The 23,244-nt window shown below is 36.4% G+C and overlaps 1 protein-coding gene across 1 annotated transcript in view; it reads left to right on the forward strand.

The window, feature by feature from the left end:
* The window catches only part of SLC2A13 (solute carrier family 2 member 13), a 590,531-nt gene extending 574,840 nt beyond the window's left edge, over window positions 1-15,691 (forward strand). Inside the window, 3 exon segments of the mRNA XM_042781288.1 lie at window positions 4,656-4,777; window positions 4,906-5,058; window positions 15,465-15,691. Coding sequence (XP_042637222.1) covers window positions 4,656-4,777; window positions 4,906-5,058; window positions 15,465-15,691 — 502 coding nt within the window.
* Window positions 15,692-23,244: the final 7,553 nt, after the last annotated feature.

Below are 23,244 nucleotides of genomic sequence, written 5' to 3' on the forward strand. Positions count from 1 at the left end.
CCTTTTCTATCCTTTCCCCGCTTTCCTGCCCTGCCACTTGTGGGGCATAGCCTGGGTTCCCTCTCCTCACCTGGATCCCTGCAGCTGACTCCTCAATCTGTCCTGGTCCCCTTGGCTTTTTTCCTCTTCTTTATCCCTCTCCTTTATTGTCACTTTTGGTGTATAGCCTGGGTTGATGAAAATCTTCAGTTTCCTCATTTTTTGGCTTTGGTGGTTGGTGCGTAAATTTGAATAATAGTAGTATTAACTGGTCTTCCTTGTAGACGTATGCATATTATCCTATCACTGACAGCACTGTACTTCAAGAGAGATCTTGAACCATCCTTTGTGATGATGAATGCCATGCCATTCCTCTTCAATTTGTCATTCCCGGCCTAGTAGATCATGTGGTTATCTGATTCAAAATGCCCAAAACCCATCTATTTCAGCTCACTAATGCCTAGGATATCAGTCTTTATGCGTTCCATTTCATTTTTGACGACTTCCAATTTTCCTAGATTACTTCGCACATTCCATGTTCCAGTTATTAATGGATGTTTGCAGCTGTTTCTCCTCAATTTGAGTCATGCCACGTCAGTACGCGGAGGCCCTAAAACACTTAATTTATCCATATCATTAAGGTTTGTTCTACTCTGATGAGGCAGCTCTTTCCTAGTCCCATTTTGAGTGCCTTCCAACCCAAGGGGCTCATCTTCCTGCACTGTGTCGGACAGTGTTTCCAAGCTATTCATAAGTTGCCCAGTAATGTATCAGACAGTGTTTCTCTGCTATTCATGAGGTTTTTCCTGGCCAATTTTTGAGAAGTGGATGGCCTCTTCCTTCTTCCTAGTCTGTCTTGGTCTGCAAGCTGCATTGAAACCTGTGCACCATGTGCAACTCTGCTGGCGTTTGAAGCACCAGTGGCACAGCTTCAAGCCTCACAGCAATGTAAAAGCCCCACAGAATGACAAACTGACAGACAAGTTTGTCTCCATTAGCTGTTGGAAACCTCTGTGCCCTCCCCTTACCTAATTCCTACCTGGAACCTGCCACTTTGTGGTCCCTGGCCACTCCCTCCCTTTCTTGGCTCTAGGGGGCTGGGGCCTCCCTTGTCTCCTGCCCCTTACCTGGATCCTGCCACTCCTGTGTTCCCCAGCCACTTCACTCCCTCTTTCCTGGTTCTAGGAGTCTTGGGGCCTAGCCTTGCCTCCCACCCCTTATCTGGATCCTGACGCTCCTGTGGTCCCTGGCCACTCTGCTCCCTCCCTCTCCATAGAGCCTTGAAAACCCAATGGCAGTCACTATGAGTTGGAATTGACTTGATGGCATGAGTTTGGTTTTGGGTTTATATATGTGTGTGTGTGTGTGTGTGTGTGTGTGTGTGTTCATATAAATAATAAAGCACATAGTGGCACAGTTACAGGTATTTCTTAGACTAACCAAATATATTGTAGGATTAGTTTTCTGGGTTTGAAGCCTTAGGACCATAGTCTCATGGGACAAGTTAGTCAATAGAACACAGCTCACAAAATTTATGTTCTACATCCTAGGGTTTTTGGTTTTTCTTTTCCTTTTTTTACAATCCCCAACCATGAAAGCTCCTACCATCTCTTCCCTATGACTACCCCTTCCCTGTGCCCCTCATATCGATGCATTCCTCTCTGCCCAGCTTTCCCTCTATGTGAATGCTGCCCTTCTGATATCTCATGGTTGATCGATCTAAGGGTTGCATCTCCCTAGGGCAGATGTTCTTCTTGTAGGTCTTTCTATTATTAGGCTTAGAGCTAATCCATGGAAGTGAGTCCATGTCCAGGCCCAAAGGGTAACCCACAGCCATAATCTCAGGGATTCTGCCACATCCCAGTTTTTTGAGTAACATCTGAGGACATAAAATCTTGTGGTATCCATCTAAGATACAAACTAACAGTCTCTTCTTGTCCAGTGCAAAATAGAAAAAGGAAACCAAAGAATCAGGGAAAAACATAGTCCGTAGAACTATTAGTGTACACAAACTACGGCCTCATCTACCCTGAGACCAGAAGAACTAGATGGTGCCCATTCTGATCTGACAACCATCCTGGGCAGGGCCACAGTAGATCAATCTTGATAGAAAGGGAGGAAAACATGGACCACAACTTAAATCCTTAAAAAGTCCAAATATAGTGGGTCAATTGAGACTGAAGAACTCCTCAAGACTGTCATCCTGAAATACTCCATAAACCTGGAACTGAACCTACCCCGAGAGAACCTTTTAGTTAAATAACAGATTGACTTATAATATAAAGAATATTACCAGTGAGTGCTGTGTGACTTTAAAAATCATCTGTGTGAACAAAATCATCAACAGTTATTCTAACTCAAAGGTGAAAGGTAAGGGGACAGGGAAAGAGATTACTGGAAATGAAACATACAGAAGCGAATTAATGAGAATGTTAACAGATTGTGAAAATATAACCAATGTCTCTGAAAATCTTTTATAGTAGTTGTTAGATAACTATGTAAGCCTTTACTGAAAACACAATAAACTATTATTTAAAAAAAGAAAATGGTAAATAATCTGGTTTAGCTGGAGAAAAGGGTCATATACAGGAATACATGAAAAGGTAAGCTGCAGCCAAATTTTGCAGGCCTCCATTGTTGCACAGTTACAATGAGGAGAATGAAGGTTTCTGAGCAGTGAGTTGGTCAGAGCAGTGCTTGGTGAGGTAGTATTTGAGGGAAGGTATACTTGGAGCAGGGAAGGTATACTCGGAGCAGGAAAGATAATTAGGAGACTGTATTGATTTTCCATTGCTACATAATATTACCATAAATTTAGCAGCTTAAAACAACACCCATTTTTTATCTCACAGTTTCTGTTGGTCAGGAGCCTAGGTGCTGCTTAGCAGTTTCATAGGCCTTCAAAGTGTTGGCTGGCACTACTGTCTCATCTGAGATTCCAGAGGGGAAGAATTCACTTTTGTAGTAGAATTAGACACCTTGTGGTTTGGGACCAAGGACTTCAGTTTCTCGCTGACTGTTGATGAGAGGCTACCCTTGGCTCCTAGCAGCCACCCTGCCCCGTAGTTCTCCCACCACAGGCAGTCCACACATGGCAGCTTTCATCTTCCAAGTTTTCAAGGGAGTGTGAGACTTCAGCAAAACAAGTGCTATATCCTAAGTTACATAATTACATATATTCTGTTACCTGTGCCATATTCTTTTTGTTAGAAGCAAGTCCCACATTATTCCCATACTGAAAGGGAGAGGACTTTGCAGGGGCATGACCATGAGTGAACAAAGGGGCCACTCTAGAATCTGTCTGCAACAGATACAGTTGATGAAGCAAGAAGCACTCAGAGCCCGAATTACTGAGAATAAGGAAGAGTCAGATTCAAGAAAGTATGTATAGGGAATAATGATGATTTCTTGTCCCCACACATGTTAAAGTCTTTGTATACATTATCTCATATAAGTCTCTCAGTGTGTCTCTATGTCAGTGCCAGGAAAATCTTTATTTCACAGATGAGGCACAGTCTTTGAGAAATTAATTACCAAAGTCACATACATCGTAGCTGCAAATCTGGGTGTCCAAACCTAGATTTAAACTAGGATGTCAGTTCTGGAACTCATAGTCTTAATCATTCTGCTCTTCTTGGACTTAAATGTCTAGTAGATCTGAAAGGAGATGGATAAGAAAACATTAAAGATAACTCCAAGATCATAAACCATTTCAACTTGGGAAGTGTTGCTGTTAATTAAAATAGAAATCTCATGAGGGACACTAGTATAAATAATAACTATACGCAGAGCACACACCAGGCAGTGCAAAGCAATCAGTATGCATTATCATACTATATAAAATCCTTTCCCCAATTTTGTTGTTGCTGTTAGCTGCCTTTGAGTCAGCCCTGATTCATGGCAACCCCATACACAATGGAAAAAAATGTTGCCTGGTCCAGCTCTGTCCACATGATTAATTGGGGATCAGACCATTGTGATCTGTAGTGTTCCATCGGCTGGCTTTCTGCCTTTCTTTTAGTCTGTCTTAGTCGAGAAGCTCCACTAAAACCTGTTCAGCATCATAGCAACATACAAGCCTCTACTGACAGACAGGGAATGGCTGTACCTGAGGTACACTGGCTGGAAATCGAACCTGGGTCTCCTGCATGAAAGACAAGAGTTCTACCACTGATCTCAGAATCAGCTGTTATCACAGTCTATTCAGCCATGACCCCATTGTTCTTGCCCTACTGCTTCCCTGTCATCCCTTTACAGATGACCCGTCTTATCAATAAAATAGCCTATATTGTGCTCACTATACAAGTGAAAAAAATCTGGGCCTGGAATTTGAACTCTGTCCTGACAGCAAAGTCCAAGCCCAAGGTCCTGACTCTCAGTGATCTTCAGTTGTTATTGGAGCTTCCAAGGACTAACTTCCATCATGTCTTATTTCCTATGAAATGGATAGAAACAGAGAGCATTTTTTTATGTGTTATTTTTTAATTACATTCAGCTCTGAAAACTTCCATGTGAGCTTACATATCTAATATTTTGCTGTATGTTAATTCTTTTTTTTTAAATGTATCTATCGTGCACTTTTTTTCTTAATGAGCTTCCAGTATATCCAATATGATGACCACATTGAATTTCTGCCTAAAACACTGAGTTAATACTTTTATTGCATTATTTTTCAGGTGTGCAAATGAAACCAAATTCAAAACGGAAGAAGTATTTTGGGCTTACAATTTCTGTCCTACTCCGTACTCGTGGACCGCACTTCTGGGCCTTATTTTATATCTTGTTTTCTTCGCACCTGGTAAACAAAGTGTTTGTTGTTGGTATTATTATATTAATTAAATAGCCTCTTTTTGGAAGAAGCAAGCGACTATTTTTCAAATTCTTTATATGGTATTTTACTGAAATTTTTAATTGTGTATTTCTCAGGAATGGGACCAATGCCTTGGACTGTGAATTCTGAAATATATCCCCTTTGGGCAAGAAGTACAGGAAATGCATGTTCATCTGGAATAAACTGGATTTTCAATGTTCTAGTTTCACTGACATTTTTGCACACAGCAGAGTATCTTACATACTATGGTAAGAATGTACTTTTTTCCCGACTATATTTTCCATTTTACTCTTCCTATTCTATTTTTAGATATGCTATCATTTGTGAATGAAAGGCTGGGCAGTTATATTTTTGTTGTTATAAATATCTCCATGTGGATTTCTTGTTCCCCAAAGCCCTTGGAAACATATCTGGGAAAAGGTGAGCAGAATTCTCCTTTCCTAAACTGCATTGCTTCCTGTCTCTCACTGCTATATGACAGTCACCCCTCCACTCATCCATCCCAAACATCCTCCATGTATCTCCCAAGGTGGAAATCTTCATTGTGTGGTTTTTTAGTTTAGAGAGAAACATAAACAGCAGGAAAGATAGGAAGATGCAGCTAGGGAGTCTTGTCCTAATGCTTGAAGATATTCTGTGAGAAGATAGAGTCAATGTCCAAGACAAGAGTGGAATCAAGATAGGGCTCAAAGCAGTTCACCTAAATGGTTAAATATACATGCTGGGCCAATTTTAAAAATATATCCTAAGCTAGATTGATAGATAGTAGATAATGTGAATTATGTACCTTCCATTATACTGTATCATCTGTGCTGGTCAGGCCAAGGCACACACATTTCAGTGTCCTATGTAACCAACCAACACTTAACACTTCTACAAACTTCAGCATAACCAGAGGGTTGAAATGAAAGTGTATGGAGATCATAACTCAAGGAAAACACTATTGGGAAGTGACTGAGTTAAGAAAATACTTCAGGAAGCTATTTCAAATCATCCAATTTTACAAAAGTAAAAGACTTTCTTTTTAGAAAGAGAATTTCTGCATTTCCTACATGAGTTTATGGGTTGTCATCAGATTTTAAATGATAAAATGTGAAATTTTCATTCTAGTCTCCCCATAAATCCTCTTTAGTGTCTGTGGGATACCTACTGCTTAGATCATTCTTCTTCCAGAGCTGCATCCCCACCTGTTCTGTTTACCTAATGCCACTCTGACAAGAATATATGACAGATGGGATGGCCTTAACAAACAGTTTATTCTCTTACAATTTGGAGACTTTAAGTCCGAGTTCAAAGTGCCAGGCCTTAGGGGCTGAGTAAAAGCCCCTCAGACTTGAGCTTCAGCTCTGCCTCCAGCTCCCAGCCCACTGAAGCTAGAGGCTTTTCTTCACTCAGACAGCTGCTGGCTGCTAAGGTTGCCAAGCCCAAGGGTGACAAATAAAAAGGCACAGTCCTAATGTCACCAAACCACATGGCAGGCCATTAATTCAAGTCCACTGAAAGTCCCAAGGTCGCCAGAGCATGGCAAGCTGCTGAACAACGACATGACTATGTGCAGGGTTCAAGGTGCCTTAAGCTAGAGACCATTCCAAAAGGCTGTTTATATACGGGAAGCAGACCTCAGCTGCTTGTGGTAGATCCCATCATGGAGTTGATTGCCAGTCTCATCATGGGGAATAACTACCACCAGCTGCCCAGCCACTCAGCCAGGCCCAGCCAGGTTGACACTCAAACATAACCACCACACCACCTCTCTTCATCCCATGTTCTGGGCATTTACAATCCTGATGCAAGAATATGTTTACTTACCTGTCCCTGTACCCTCACCTTACTAACCAGGTGCCATTGAGGCAACTCCACAGATGTCAGAATAAAGGTGGGTTTTATAGGGTTTTCAGTGGCTGATTTTTGGGATGTAGATTACTAGGCTTTTTTCTGAGACACCTTGAGTGGACTCCATCCTCCAGCCTTGCAGTTATCAGCCAAACACATTCACCTTTGCACTATCCAAGGACCGTAAGTCACTTGATGGGCAGAAAAAATCTTCACCCTTGTATTCCCTGTGCCATCCAGGGCATCCTGATCACATGACAAGCACTCAAAAGTGTCTGTGAAATGAATAAATGGATAGACCTTGTAAAGTAGTGATGACTATGAGGAAACATTATAACAATCTATTTTCCCTTTCTTCTGAACATGGTGAATTTGTATTTACTTTAGTTATACTGTTTCTGTAATGCTTTTATTATCTTTAAGAAACTCTTCTCTCTCCTAAGCATCATGTCAAATATTTAGAAATACTCATTTTCTTAAGAAGGAAATACACTGGTATTTTAAAGAAGAGATAGTTGTACATGTGTGTGTATATATATATATACACACACACACACACACACACATACACATATATATACATATATATAAAATAAGACAGAAGCAGAAGAAAGAAGAGGCCATCCACTTCTCAAAGAATTGGCTAGTGAAAACCTTACGAATAGCAGTGAACCACTGTCTGATACATTACTAGAAAACTTTTTGAATAGCCCTGAAACACTGTCCAATATAATGATGACCCTCAAGTTGGAAGGCACTCAAAATATGACTGGGGAAGAGCTGCCTCCTCAGAATAGAGCCAACCTTAATGATATGGATGGACTAAAGCTTTTGGGACCTCCAATTGCTGATGTGGCAGCATCAAAATGAGAAGAAATAGCTGCAAACATACATTAATAATTGGAACATGGAATGTACAAAAGATGAAACTAGGAAAATTGGAAGTTGTCAAAACTGAAATGGAATGCATAAAGATCAATATCCTAGGCATTAGTGAGCTGAAATGGACTGGGTTTGGCCATTTTGCATCAGACAACCACATGATCTACTATGCCAGGAATAACAGATTGAAGAGGAATGACATGGCATTCATCATCACAAAGAATATTTCAAGATCTATCCTGAAGTACAATGCTGTCAGTGATAGGATAATATCCATACTCTTACAGGGAAGACAAGTTAATACTACTATTATTCAAATTTATGCACCAATCACAAAAGCCAAAGATGAGGAAATTGAAGATTTTTACCAACTTTAGCAGTCTGATACTGACCAAACAAGCAATTGAGATGTGTTGATTATCACTGGTGACTGGAATGCAAAAGTTGGAAACAAAGAAGAATCACTGGTAGTTGGAAAATTTGGCCTTGGTGACAGAAATAACACTGGAGATGGCATGATAGAATTTTGCAAGACCAATGACTTATTCATTGCAAATACCGTTTTTCAACAACACAAACGGGTTATACATGCAGACTTCACCAGATGGAGTACACAGGAATCAGACTGACTACATCTTGGCAAGAGGCAATGGTGAAGCTCAATGTCTTCAGCCAAAACAAGGCCCAGGAGCTGATTATGGAACAGACCATCAACTGCTCATATGCAAGTTCAACTTGAAGTTTTAGACAATTTTAAAAAGTCCATGAGAGCCAAAATATGACTTTGATTATATCCCGCCTGAATTTAGAAACCATTCAAAGACTAGATTTGATGCATTGAACACCAGTGACCAAATAGCAGAGGAATCATGGGATGACATCAAGAAAATTATACATGAAGAAAGCAAGAGGTCATTAAAAAGACAGGAAAGGAAGAAAAGACCAAAATGGATGTGAGAAAAGACTCTGAAGGCTGTTCTGGAATGGACAGTAGCTAAAGCAAACTGAAGAAATGATAAGATAAAAGAGCTGAACAGAAGATTTCAAAGAGCAACTCCAGAAGACAAAACCAATTTTTACAATAAAATGTGCAAAGACCTGGAGTTAGAAAACCAAAAGGGAAGAACATGCTTGGCATTTCTCAAGCTGAAAGAACTGAGGAAAAAATTTAAGCCTCAAGTTTCATTATTGAAAGGTTCTATGGGCAAAATACTGAATGATGCAGGAAACATCAAAAGAAGATGGAAGGAATACACAGAGTCACTCTACCAAAAAGAATTGATTGATGTGCATTCATTTCGGGAGGTAACATATGATCAAAAACCAATGGTATTGAAGAAAGAAGTCAAAGCTGCACTGAAGGAACTGGTGAAGAGCAAGGCTGCAGGAATTGGCAGAATACCCACTGAGATGTTTCAGCAAACAGATGCCCCACTGGAGGCACTCATTCAGCTATGCCTCAAGATTTAGAAAACAGCTACCTGGCCAGCTGACTGGAAGAGATCCATATTGGTACCCATTCCAAAGAAAGGTGATCCCACAGAATGTGGAAATTATCAAACAGTATCATTAGTATCACATGCCAGTAAAATCTTATTGAAGATAATTCAGCAACAGTTGCAGCAGTATATTGACAGAGAACTTCCAGAAATGCAAGCTGGATTCAGAAGAGATGTGGAACAAGGAATATCATTGCTGATGTCAGATGGATCTTGACTGAAAGCAAAGAATACAAGAAAGAAGTTTATTTATGTTTTATTGACTATGCAAAAACATTCAATTATGTGGATCATAACAAATTATGGATAACATTGAGAAGAATGGGAATTCCAGAATATTTAATTGTACTCATGAGGAACCTGTACATAGACAAGGAGGCTGTCATTCAAACAGAACAAGGGAATTCTGCATGGTTTAAAATCAAGAAGGGAGTGTGTCATAGGTGTATCCTCTCACTATACTTACTAAATTTGTATGCTGAGCATATAACCCAAGAAGCTAGATGATCTGAAGAAGAATGTGGTATCAGGATTGGAGGAGGAATCATTAACAACCTGCGATACACAGATGACACAACTTTGCTTGCTGAAAATGAGGATGACTTAAAGCACTTACTGATGAAGATTGAAGACTATGATCTGCAGTATGTATTACACCTCAATAAAAGAAAACAAAAATCTTCACAACTGGTCCAATAAACAGCTTCATGATGGATGGAGAAAAGAGTGAAGTTGTCAAGGACTTCAGATTACTTGATTCTATAATCAACACCAAATGAAGCAGCAGTCAAGACGTCACAAAACATATTGCATTGGGTAAATCTGCTGAAAAAGACCTCTTTCAAGTGCTGAAGAGCAAAGATGTCTCCTTGAAGACTAAGGTGCACCTTAGCCAAGCCATGGTGTTTTCTTTTGCCTCTTATGCATGTAAGAGCTGGACATTGAATAAGGAAGACTGAAGAAGAGTTGATGCTTTTGAGTTGTGGTGTTCGAGAAGAATACTGAAAGTACCATGGTCTGCTAAAAGAACTAGCAAATCTACCCTGGAAGAAATGCAGCCAGAATGCTCCTTGGAAGCAAGAATGGCCAAACTTCATCTCACCTAATTTGGTCATGTTGTCAGAAGGGACCATTCCCTGGAGAAGGATATCATGCTTGGTAAAGTGGAGAGTCAACAAAAAAGGAGAAGGCCCTCAACAAGATGGACTGCCACAGTGGCTACAACGATGGGCTCAGGTATAGCAAGAATCATGGAGCCGGCACAGGACTGAGCAGTGTTTCATTCTGTTGCACATAGGATCCCTATGAGTCAGAGAGAACTCAACAGCACCTAACAATAACAAATATACAAATATATTTGTATATTTATATATACATATATATATAACACATATATATACGCATATACATACGTATATGGTATATTACGTATGTTCTATGGTATATTAAGCTTTAAGAAGCACTGGTGGTGCAGTGGTTAAATGTGTGGCTGCTAACCAAGAGATTGGAAGTTTGAACCCACCAGCTGCTGTGCAGCAGAAAGATGTGGCAGTCTGCCTCCATCAAGATTACAGTCATGGAAACCCTATGAGGCAGATTTATTTTGTCCTATGTGGTTGCTATGAGTCAGAATTAACTCAATGGCAGTGGGCTTGGTTTTTGAGTATAGTAACATTTATCTCATTTGGCAATTTAAAAATTTTACATAAATTTATAAATATGAACACAGTAAATATTTAGTCATATTTTCAGATTCTTGAGAACACTTAAATATTTGATGACCTAAATACAGACTAGCATATTGAGAAAGCATTTTACAGAAAATCATAGACCAAATAGTAAAAGTCTATGTAGTAAGACTTCTGATAACAAAGCTCCTCTTTTCAAATGTATGCTGCCCAAAAGACATGAGGCAGTTAAAGTGAAATTTTAGTAGGCTTCTTTCAAAAATATTTGGTTAGAAGAAGCTTTATCCTTTGCATTAAAGTTTTTGTCATGTCAACATGTTGTTGTTGTTGTTATTTGCCATGGAGTTAGCCCCGACTCGTAGCGACCCCTCCTTGGGTTTCTGAGGCAGTATCACTACGGAAGTAGGATTGCCCAACCTTCCTTCTGAGGAGTGGCTGGTGGGTTTGAACCGCCAGCCTTCTGGTTAGCAGTCAAGTGCCAACATACTAGCCCATTAAGTCTAGTAGTCACGGCACCCTAGTACTAGAAGAATGCTTATGTTTAGATTTGTTTTTTCTTGTATTTTAATCTACATGTAAGTGATTTATGTAAATTTATGTGCTTATATTCCTCATTGAACACATTTACACCCTAATGGTGTATTTTCTGGAAATATCCAGATCTCCTGGTATTTCCTCCTTTTATTTAATTGTTTTATAGAATCTTAAATTTTGGTTCCTTCAAAAACCATCAGTTTGAGCAGATCTGCCTTGGACCCATTCAGTAATGTTTACCACTAAAATTATCATTAAAATGTCACTGAAATATCATACCATTTCATCTATAGCATGTGTGGCTAAATAGATCCCTTCAAAGGCATTATATCAAAGTTCTTGTGTTGAGGCATTGAAGTTCAATCAGACATAGCCTTTGACTCCTCAATTTGTATGACTTAATTAAATATTTGTTTTAATTTGAAACTTAATATAGGTTTTAATAAGATTTATTTCCTTCATACTAAAATTGAGGAATATTTACACTGTTTAACAATCCTGACAAACTGATTACAGGCTTTTTTTTTTCTTTCTTTCTTTCTTTCATTTCAACTCCAAATGACTTAATTAAATATTTGTTTTAATCTGAAACTTAATATAGCTTTTAATAAGATTTATTTCCTTCATACTAAAGTTGAGGAATATTTACTCTGTTTAATAGTCATGACAAACTGATTACAGGCTTTTTTTCTTTCTTTCATTTCAACTCCAAGAGAGAAAAATTGAGAACATTATTGACTTGCTCATGACATGAAGCAGATCTAAGCCTCACGGGCCTGCCCACATGCCTCTCTGATTTAACCATAGGTCTCACTAGTGGAACCCACATTTAGCAGGTGGTTATGGCATTTGCCTGTTTGAAATTCCTCTGATTTTATAAAAGGGTCTTGTATTTTAATAGACCTTCCTTGTTATTATTTTAGCTTTGAGAATGTGGGTCATACACAAGAAGCTGTGTAGCCTTTAAAAATCTTCCTAATCTATCTTTTTAAAAAAAAAAAAAAAACTCTAATGCTCCTATCCTTAGCTGTGATGTTCAGGACTGACATATTTGACTCCTTACCTCTAATCATGCACCTGTTTATGTTTCTTAACTGTGAAAATTATGAATGTTTCTTTAATATTATATTTTATGAAGCCACAGTTTGCTCTGTTAGATGTTATAGTTTAACAACTTGCTTTAGTCTAAAATGTTTTACCATCTACATATATTTTCTGTTTTATCACATCATAACCTTTACCATCCCTTTATTGCCCTAATATTCCATTTCTGCCTCCATAGTTTTGCTTATGTGTACTCAGAAAACAGATCCTTTCCATTTTTTTCCTCCAGAATTCCCACATTCCTAAGACCTAGCTTGTCAGTATCACTCTTTTCATGAAAGCATTCCCAGTTTATTAGTTACACTAATCTTGTTCTGGTCCATCTCTCTTCTTCCCCAGAATGTAACAATGCTGCTTATCACCATTTTATGCAACTAACATGCTATTAGGCATGTAACATACATTATTTCTATTATTTTCAGTTTACCAAAGTAGGAATTATCTTCTCCCTTACATAGACTGGAGACAGGTCAAGAAATGTTGCCCACAGATTTAGCCTGGGTCACTAGATGACTTTCAGGTGTACATTCTCTACAGAGCCAGCGAGCTGCTTCTCACTGCACCACTCCCCATGATCCCAGATGACCTAGTATTATTTTTTAAGTATTTCCCAAGCATGTATTTTGTCTGTTCTGTGATTTTATAAACTCTATGATGGCAGAAATCCTCTAAATTTAGTTTGATTTCACCTATAAGAAAAATACAAGCTTGCATAAGTGTTCAGTGAAAACTGAAATGAAGTAAAGGAACCTGATATTTGTAAATGGAGTTACAGTTTTAAGAAACAAACCAAACCAAACAAACCCATTGCTATCAAGTCAACTCCAATTCATAGCAACCTTTTAGGACAAAGTAGAACTGCCCCATGGAGTTTCCAAGGCTGTAATCTTTACAGAGGCAGACTGCTACATCTTTCTGTCATGGAATGGCTAGTGGGTTCAAACAGCCAACCTTTTGCTTAGCAGTTGAGCACTTTAACCACTGCACCACAAGGACTCCTTTATTAAGCAGAGAATTTCCTTTATACAAGGGCAACTCCTTAAGCGTTGTATGGCTTTTGATGACTTAATCTAATAAAGCATGTCTTAATTATTTGACTCTTTCATGTTTTTCTTACATCCCATAATTTATCTCTGTTTCTATTCTTTTTTCTGATGGCTCCTCATTCCACAGGGCATAGATTCTTTTGAGTAACCAGTTCTGCAGCATTGTCCTCCATAGTTTGCCTTGAGCCCTCCCAAGAAATGCTTCTATGGTTGTTCCTGAAATTGTTACTTAATAGGCATGTCTACAAGAAAGTTGTCTTGATAATATCTTTTTCTTGCTGTGAAGATTCAGCAGAAGTGAGAGATGTTATTCATTTCTTCAGCTGCTGTGCTTATTCAGCTTAAAGTTTGCTTTTGATACATGTCTTTGTATTGTCTGGTTTAGCCCTTTATTTTAGATCTGCTACCCAGAGAGTGTATCATCTGGCAATCAACAAGAACACATTCATTCTCTAGAGCCTCCACTGTACTGCGCATAGAAACAGAAGAGCAGCTCTCCCTGTTCTCTTATCACCATCTCTTGTATACCTGCTCCCTATTTTGGATGTAAGATTTATAGAGTCAAAGTGCCAGAACTTTAAAAAAAAAGGCTGAAAAGCCATCTTATATTTACTTATGAGAAAACCAAACCCAGAGAGGAGGCTAAATGACTATCTAGAAGTCACATAACCCATTGCCATCGGATCAGATCCAACATATAGCAACCCTCCTTGGGTGTCTGAGGCAGTATCACTATGGAAGTAGATTGCCCAGCCTTCCTTCTGAGGAGTGGCTGATGGGTTTGAACTGCCAGCCTTCTGGTTTAGCAGTCAAGTGCCTTAGGCACTATGCTTCCAGAGCTCCCAGAAGTCACATAGCGAAGTCCTAAACCCAAATCTTCCAACTCCCACATCTAATATCTTTATTCTGTTTGTTATCTCATATAGGGAGGATGGTCAGGACTGAAGGCCTAAAGTTAGGGAGGGACTCCATGATAGTTATTCTCCATGATCAAAAGTAAAAGTATTTTTAAGTTGGGAAAGAGATTATAAAGGAAAAGCCATTTTGCACTATATGAAGAATACACAAAAGTAACATATGTATTTATCTCATTCATCTAGGCTTGTTGTACTGAGACCTAGGAAACATAACCAAGTATTTATGTCTTTGTGGCTATAACGTATTGTCATCTATAATCTTATAGCAAAACCTAAGGGAGCTTACATTCTAGTAAAGGGAAAGAGAAAATAAACAAATCAGTAAGTTTATAGTATGTCAGATGGTGGTAAGTGCTATGAAGAAAAAAAGATGGACCAAGAGAAGGACCAAGGGCACCAGTTAGGAGACTATAGCAGTAGTACAGATGAGAAGTGATAATTCTCAGACTGCAGTATCAGTGGATATGGTAAGAAGTGGTCACCTCTGGGTTATATTTTGAAAGTAACTCTACTAGGAGTTTCTAACAGGTTGGATGTTGGGTATAAGAGTAAGAGAAGAATCAACATAGGTTTTTGGCCTGAGAAATTTTGGCCTGAGAAATTAGAAGGATGGAGTTGCCATTTTATTTCATTGAGTCATTAATTCAGGAATGTCATCCATTGTACTTAGTTCTAGAAGTATAAGATAAATAAGAAAGAAATTCCTTCTGGCCTCAAAGTGCCTACAGTTTGGGGCAAGACACACATAACATGCATATAAATATAATACTTCTTGGTTATTATGATAGGGGTCTCAATAAAGTACTATGAAAACACATAAGAAAGAGCAAGTACCTCTGGCTAGGGAAGAGAAGAAAGGCATCAAGCCAAAAGTTACATCCAAGCTCCATCTGTTCTTCTTGAGTTTGGCATTACATGCCTTAAATTTAGAAACTTAAATTGTATTGTATTCCTACAGTTAGAACTATTCAAGTAAACTAGACTGGAAGTAATATTTTGTGTCATATCTTACATTGGTTATTCACAATTGATCAGAAAGAAAAGTCAAAATCAAGTACTCTGTTCAACCCAGGCATATATATACATCTATATATACATATATATACATCTATATATACATCTATATACACACAGATTATTTTTAATTGCAGGAGCTTTCTTCCTCTATGCTGGACTTGCTGCTATTGGACTCCTTTTCATCTATGGCTGTCTTCCTGAGACCAAAGGAAAAAAATTAGAGGAAATTGAATCACTCTTTGACAACAGGCTATGTACATGTGGCACTTCAGATTCTGATGAAGGGAGATATATTGAATATATTCGGGTAAAAGGAAGTAACTATCATCTTTCTGACAATGATGCTTCTGATGTGGAATAATATTCAGCTGCTGATATATTTAGTTATTTAAACAAACTTGGGGGAAGAAGAGCAGCAATCGGTGACCTCACTGCCCTACTTCTAATCTGGTTCTTTCCACAGTCTAGTTTTGAATGACTTCATGTTCTAGAGTACTTGATTAGGAGGAGGATACAATTGTGATGACATTTTTTTTCCCATAAGCAGAAGTGTAAAAAATATATATATTTCTAGAGATTTTAACTGTTAATTCTTAAATAATTATGTGTAATTCCTTCCTGAGATAGTCTAAAATGAATATTGTACCCAGTGACTTCAGTAGTATCCTTTTTACTTAAGACCATATTATAATTAATTATTAATGGCAATAGAGTCAGTACTAAACTAGCTGAATTACATATATATGACATACTTATAAAGAAGGATTCTTGGATAAGGTCCAAGGATATTTTATGTCAAAACATAGCCTACTGACCTTAAACTTTCCTAAGCAGGAGTAGCCCGTGAACAGCTGTAGAAAGTAAATTCCGTTTAAGTTTTTGTCAGCACATTCAAAAGTACCATCTATAAGAATACAGCTGTCCTTATCTCCTTTGGAGTCCACATTTTGGTTTCTCTCTCCAGTTCAGATCTTGAGAGTTCATGAGAGTTCAGAGACTGATTTTGCACATGATCTTTTGATCTTTATCATGAGCAGATCTTTTAGGGGTTATTTTCATATGTGTTTTTACATCAATGATAAGTGGTAGCAAGTTTTGATAAGTAGATTTTATTGCCAGAAAGTGAGAAACAAAACACTTTTATGGATCCTGGATTGATATTTAGGTACACAGTTGTAAACACAAAATAGCTCCAGATTTTCAGTGGTATTTCAGGGCTAGTTTTTGTCCATGCACAAATCACCTGGTAATCACCATGCCTTTTTGCTCTTTGACTTGGAAGTCCTACTATTTGTGCCTTCATTTGTGTTACATAAATAGCTACTAGCAGATTATTTTTCTCTTTCTTTTACTCAAACAGTAATTTCTGAAACAAAAAAAGAAACGATAGCAATTTATGGCAGAAATAATCCTGCTTTTATCTCTGTTCATGTAATTAATAGTGGGACTTATTTTTTCTTAACTTTGTATTAAACTCCTCATAAAGGAATTATCACATTTTATTACTTAGAAGTACCTGTCTTTTTTTAATATAAGATCATAAACTAGTTTTTCTTTTGCATACTTCTCTTTTTCCCTGACAACTTAGAAAAGGAAAAAAAAAAGAGGGATTTGTTTTTATTTTTCTCATGTTTGGCTTGGTGTTTGTTTCTTCCTTGTCTAAAATCTGGGTCTTTTTATTGGACATGAATGGTTCTAATACTATAGCATACATCTTAAAAAATGTGGACTTAACTAAATTTCTACAATGTCTTTTCAAACGTTTGTTAGTTTTTATGGGCGCTCTGGCAGCATTGTGCCTAAGGCATTTGACTGCTTCCCAGAAGACTGGCGGGTCAAACCCACCAGCCACTCCTCAGAAGGAAGACTGGGCAATCTACTTCCGTAGACAGACACCCTCAGAAACCCAAGGAGGAGCTGCTTTTTGTTAATTTTTATGCGCATTTATCTCTGAACTCTAATTTTTGCTCTCATAATAAGAACTATATAATATGTACAAAATTATTTACTAACTAGTTCCACTGAAAATATGAATCTTTTGTGGCCAGTTATGAATGCCTAAGTTTAATGCATTTTAATATGGCTCTAATGAGGTACCATTTGGAGTGAAAAAGTGATTATCTCTAAATTCTATTTGTTTCTACCAGTCTCCAAGATGATTTGCTCTCTTTTTACAGTCATATGTGTTCCTATGACAATTATCAAAGCTGAGAATTTAGCCTACAAGGTTTATTCTTTAAGCCACGGGAAGTGTGATATGTGCTTGAATAGTCACTCCACTGGACTAAAAGTCCTTCAGCCAAAAAAAAAAAAGAAAAGCTTTCTCCCTTTGGTCATTTCATGTAGTAAAAATAGTATTATAAAGTTGTCTTCCCCCCTTCAATTAAGTGCTTTGACAGTTGATTTCTAAGGGGATATTAATACTGATTTTTCCCTTTAAAAAAAAAAAAAAGATTGCTCTAATAGAGAAATTATTATTCTATTGATTTTTTTTATGCTATGAGAAACTTACTTGTGTAATATTTTACATAGGCAAAGTATATGGAAAATGAGGTGTTATATGGTAAAATCAGAATATAATGGGGAGAAAAAGTATTTAGACCAATAAAGTACTGTCTTCAAAGTTTATTTTTCTGATTTATGCAGTTCTTCTCTTTATTATATACATAGCCTTAACTATATGATTATCTAATCAGCTGGGCTGAATGCACAATTTACTTGATTAAAGGAGCATATAGACTCAATATTTCTTAAAGCAGAACAGGGACTGTTCTCTCTGACATTAGAAAATGATGTTTTCAATTTTATATCCATAAATCCACATAAAAATAGGGAAAATTATCCAGTTTTTCCCTATCCCACTTAGCCCCTTCTTTAATGGACCATATGTTATTTATATAGTAATAAAGATAATATTCCATATCTTTGAAGTATAAGAGAGGCATAGTATAAGAATTATTTATAATTTTTTCAAAACTAATAAATATTTGAAAGGGAACCCTATATAATTAGAGTATCATTGCTAGATTCAGTGAACATTTATAGTATAATAAAAATCAAACATTTGAATTTTGAAATTAATTGTTTTACTATTGTGCACCTTTAAGTTCTTAAACATCTTTGGCTAGCACTATCAACTTAAGAACATTCCATTTGAAATATCGTCATGTATGTATTTTGTGGAACAGTTTATATATGTTATGATTTAACACACCATACTAAACAGACACAGATTAATTACTTAGAGGTTTCCTTCTAAACATGCTGCAACTTCAATAGAGGTATGTTATGCTTTAGAAAAATACAGTGAAGATGGTCATATCCCTGTAAAGGCTTAGCTAGATCGCTGATGAAATCTATGCTAGACTTAAGTGAATATAACATTTTGGCTGCTTTTGAACACATAAAATTGAATGTGATGTCACATAGATTTTTAAAATTTGGTGTTAATATTTTGCTTCAGTATAAACATTCCTAAGTATACTAGTTGTTGTACCTAACTTACTCAGTTTTTCAAAACATGATTATTTTTAGTATGTATACTGAAGATCTAAAGTAAAACTATATTTAACTCACTAGGTGACTTTTTCCCCAAATAAAATGTAATGCTTCTGTTTGAAATTTTGTTCCCAGCCTTCTGCAGTGGTCGGTTTCATGATTAAAAAAAAAAAAAAAGAATGGTATGAGAGTAATGCTACAGAGAGCTTTTTTATCACTTTATTTTACCACTGAACAAATTTTAGTACATAAGAGTCTAAATTTATTTTTTTAAGTTACTTACTCAGGAATAGGAAAGCATTTTAAAACAAAGCAAAGAGTTTCGAAATTTTCATTGTAATTTCATGATCAGTTGTCCAGGGGAAGAACAGTCAGGATAAATGTAAATTGGCAGTCTATCCTTTTTCTTACAAATAGCTAAGTAAATTAAAAATGTACTAATCTATGGATCCTGGGGGGAAAAAAGGATACTCTATAAAACACTCTCCTTATGTTATCAAATGAAGTTTCACATTTAATGACACTAATATAGATCATAAATACTGTAATACAGTGGGAGAGGATTGTTTTGATTTTATTTCAATGTAAAAATAATTAAGAACAATAAAATGAATCAGACATCAGATTTTTTTTGCATTTTCCAAATTACAAAGTATCAAATTATAGTAGGTATTTAACATCAATGTATAAAATTGATGTTTATACATTTTTTGTGACAAATTTTCACTTACTGAATTCAGATCTTTTCACTAACTAGGAATAAAAGAAGAGATGATAAACCAAGCCACAAGAAGAAATTCATACTATGTGCTTTATGGCAAAATGTATTAAATAAAGAAAATGTATAGCTCATATATAGTTACTGCCTATAAAAAGAACTGTTGTCTGGATTCATCTTAATGTCTTTTTTTTTGGTCATTTTCTATCAGTCTTCTTCACCTTTGTATGGGACTGTTAAGCTACTTTGATGAAGTGGTTCGGGTGTTACCAGTGCATCAGTTGTCAGTCTATTCAGTTCTACTAGGTGAGCAATATTGCTACTATTTTCTAGAAATAGCAATCATTTAAAAATGCCTAGCAGCTAATAACTATCGACTTTTTCTTGTGTATTGTCTCTTATAGAAGATTTTTGTGTGCCAGTACTCATCACTGAGGTATTCTGTAAGAGTGTTCAAAAGCACATGAAAGTATTTTATGCACATTTGCTTGTGAGCATAAAACAGTATAGTTCCTATAATTTTTTATTTTGTATAAAATGCATTCTATTGCACTTGAATGATTTAATTTATGGAAATTTTAAATGCTTTCATTTAGCATTAATATTCAAATTTTTAGTTTAGACCATTAAATTTACATGCTTGATTTTGTCATATCTATATAAATGAGAAAAAGTGTTGGATCATGAAGCTTACATATAATTAAAATTTTTAAATCAATATTTTGTAAAGTATTCCAATTTTATTAAATTTAACATCATTCCATTTCATTTGAAGGTTAAAAAAGATGAGACTTATAGCTAGCCAAGAAAGAAATTTATAACTGCCCAAACTGTTTTCCTAGGATTTTGGACTATATCTTACTTAATGTTATAGCATCTTTTATTTATAATAAATGTTGAAATTTCTATTTAGAAACTCTAATGTATATCTAGATTAAATTAAAACACAGTTTTATGCTTTTAAAATAGATATATTTCAAATGTATATTTTAATTTCTGAGTGCATGTTATAGTATTTAATATTTCGTATGTCTTGGCAAATTCAGTATAAATATTTATTCCCATACTGGACATATGGGATATCTCTTTAAAATGATGAATATGTACCATTGCCTTCAAAGTCATTCTAGCCTATGTTGTATCAAAAGTATCGTATATTTTATGGAAATTTAGTGATGTACATGTAAATGTTTTTAAGTTATTTTATTGAAGTTCAATCTTTACATAAAATTAAAATCTTTTAAAAAAAGTGTCAGTGTCAGAACTGTAAATGAAAATAATCAAATAAAAGTTGAGATAATTCATTACTCATTTATCTTCCTTGAACTTTTCATTGTCTCTATTTCTTTCATTGATTTTAGGATCTAGGTTACATGGTTAAAATTTCTGCAGAGACAGTCTACCTCTATAGATTCTTGCAATCCTCTACATTTTATAGATATTTTACCTCTTCTGATCATGAGTAAACTCAATGATATAAAAAATAAAGACACTTTATATACTACATTTTAAAAATTGTTCTAAGGAATTATTCTGAATAGTAAATTTAAAACCTTGCAATGTGATCCTTAAGAATTCTTGAAAATCTTATTATTTTTGGATGTTGCTTTTTAGGTAAAAATAAAATACCTGATAGATGGCTAGTCTTGGAATTCTGTTCATCTCTGTTCCCACCCTGCCCCAGCCATAGATTTAATTAGCAAGCATGTATTATTATTTGATCTGACCATTCCCTAGATTTCTCTTGGTAGTTAGATGTGTGCCATACTGAGGCCCACTGTGGAAACAGCCTTAGGAAATCTTCAGAAGACACTAGATCCACTGTCACTCAAAGAGTTACAGTAGAATTGGATATTCAGCAAGGATTCTAAAGTAGCAGGTAAGGCAAAAATCCTACAGTCAAAATAACCCTGGACAAGCCTATAAATTACTCTTGAAGTATATACTCATCAGGACACCTGAACTGTATAGTTCATATCCTTATCAATAGTTAGAAATCCTCATTTAATTGTCAAAGAAATACTGTGAATTAAGCATCCCATTCCTTTTATAGATAATAAAATTTAAGTTCACAACATGTAGCTGACTTACCCAAGAGCAGATACCAGGATCTTCTGACAGTCTTTTCTTGGGCCTCATTTAGAAGGGCATCTTGTTTAGACCAAGGCACATAAATAATAAAAATAGAAACATTTTATAATTATGTCATTTTAACCTTTGCTTTTGGGATTCTTCTCCAAATGTGAGATATTAAAATTGTCCAACTTTTCTACTTCCTGTCTGGTGACCTAATTAACTGAGTTACTCTTTGCTTCACTTTTATCATGTACATAACGGAGATGGGGTTAATACCTACCTCATACACGTATTGTTGGGGATACATACATGACTTGATCATATAAATCACTTAGAACAATGACATAAAGTAAGTGCTGGATAATTGGTAGTTGTAATTAGTATTATCATCCATACACTGCTTCTGATACTGTTAAGGTCACGATGTCCAAAGCACAAGCAATTTACTTACAACTCCTTTCCTGGAAGCAACAACTAGTGAAAAGAACATGTAGACTTCTTTGACATGTATCACACACAAACACACACAAGGACAAAGTACCCAGTAAGCAGGATAAGCACAGGCTTACATGTGCTTACTTAATAAACTGTAGTGAACAGTTTCACATGTTTCTCACCACATCTGAGTGGTGAAACCTGTATGAAACTGTTCACTACAGTTTAGTAAATAAGCACCAGTAAGCCTGTGCTTACCTTACTTACTTGGTACTCCATCCCTATCAGATTGTAAATTTGAAAAGAGGCCTTAATTCTGTGCTGTGGGATTGCAAGAGAGACAGATGCCAGCCATACCTAGAAGCAGAAGCTTTGATCTGATAAAATCATTCATTACAGATTAGTAAGTAAGCACAAGTAAGCCCTGCTTATCTTGCTTATTGGGTAATCCAACACTGGTCACAGACGTGAAGTGACTACCACAGCCAAGCTCCTCACTGACCAGAATGAATTCCGCTGACTAGCACCATGTCCTCTTTTCTCCCTCTACTTCGTGAGCATCCTCCTGAATGGCACCATTGATGGTGCACACAGCCTTACTTTACGCTCCAGATTAACAGAATTCAATACAAAATTTCTACTCACATGATCTCACAATTAAATAAAAATAATTTTGGCAAATCACTTGGTAAGTTATCATTTAAATGCCTTTCAGCATTTTAAAAATAATTTTTCATACCCTCTTCAAACAAAAACAGTAACATTAACCCTTCATTGATTTCCTATATTAAAATTGTTGGGTACCATAAAGGCAATTCCAGCTGCTCCCTAGGGATTTCTTGGCTGTAATCTTTATGGAAGCAGATCACCACATCTTTCTCCCTTAGAGCCACTGGATGGGTTCAAACCATCAACCTTTGAGTTAGCAGATAAGCACTTAACCAATGCCCCACCTTATATTGAAATTAAATTTACATTGTTATTGATGCTATAATTCAATATGAAACACTGATGCTAATTGTTTTCCCTTTAATGTTTCATATACTTGTCCACTACACCTACATAAACTAATTTCAGAAGACAGCATGCAGAGTAAGTTAACGTTTTACATGAAAGAAAATATGGGTATACTTTACTTTCAGCAAGGGGCAGCTCTGGTGGCGTAGTGCCTAAGGCACTTGACTGCT

Source organism: Orycteropus afer, unplaced genomic scaffold (genome assembly GCF_000298275.1).
Source record: "Orycteropus afer afer isolate SDZICR_OR568_19922 unplaced genomic scaffold, OryAfe1.0 scaffold00100, whole genome shotgun sequence".
In the NCBI taxonomy this organism is placed as follows: domain Eukaryota; kingdom Metazoa; phylum Chordata; class Mammalia; order Tubulidentata; family Orycteropodidae; genus Orycteropus; species Orycteropus afer.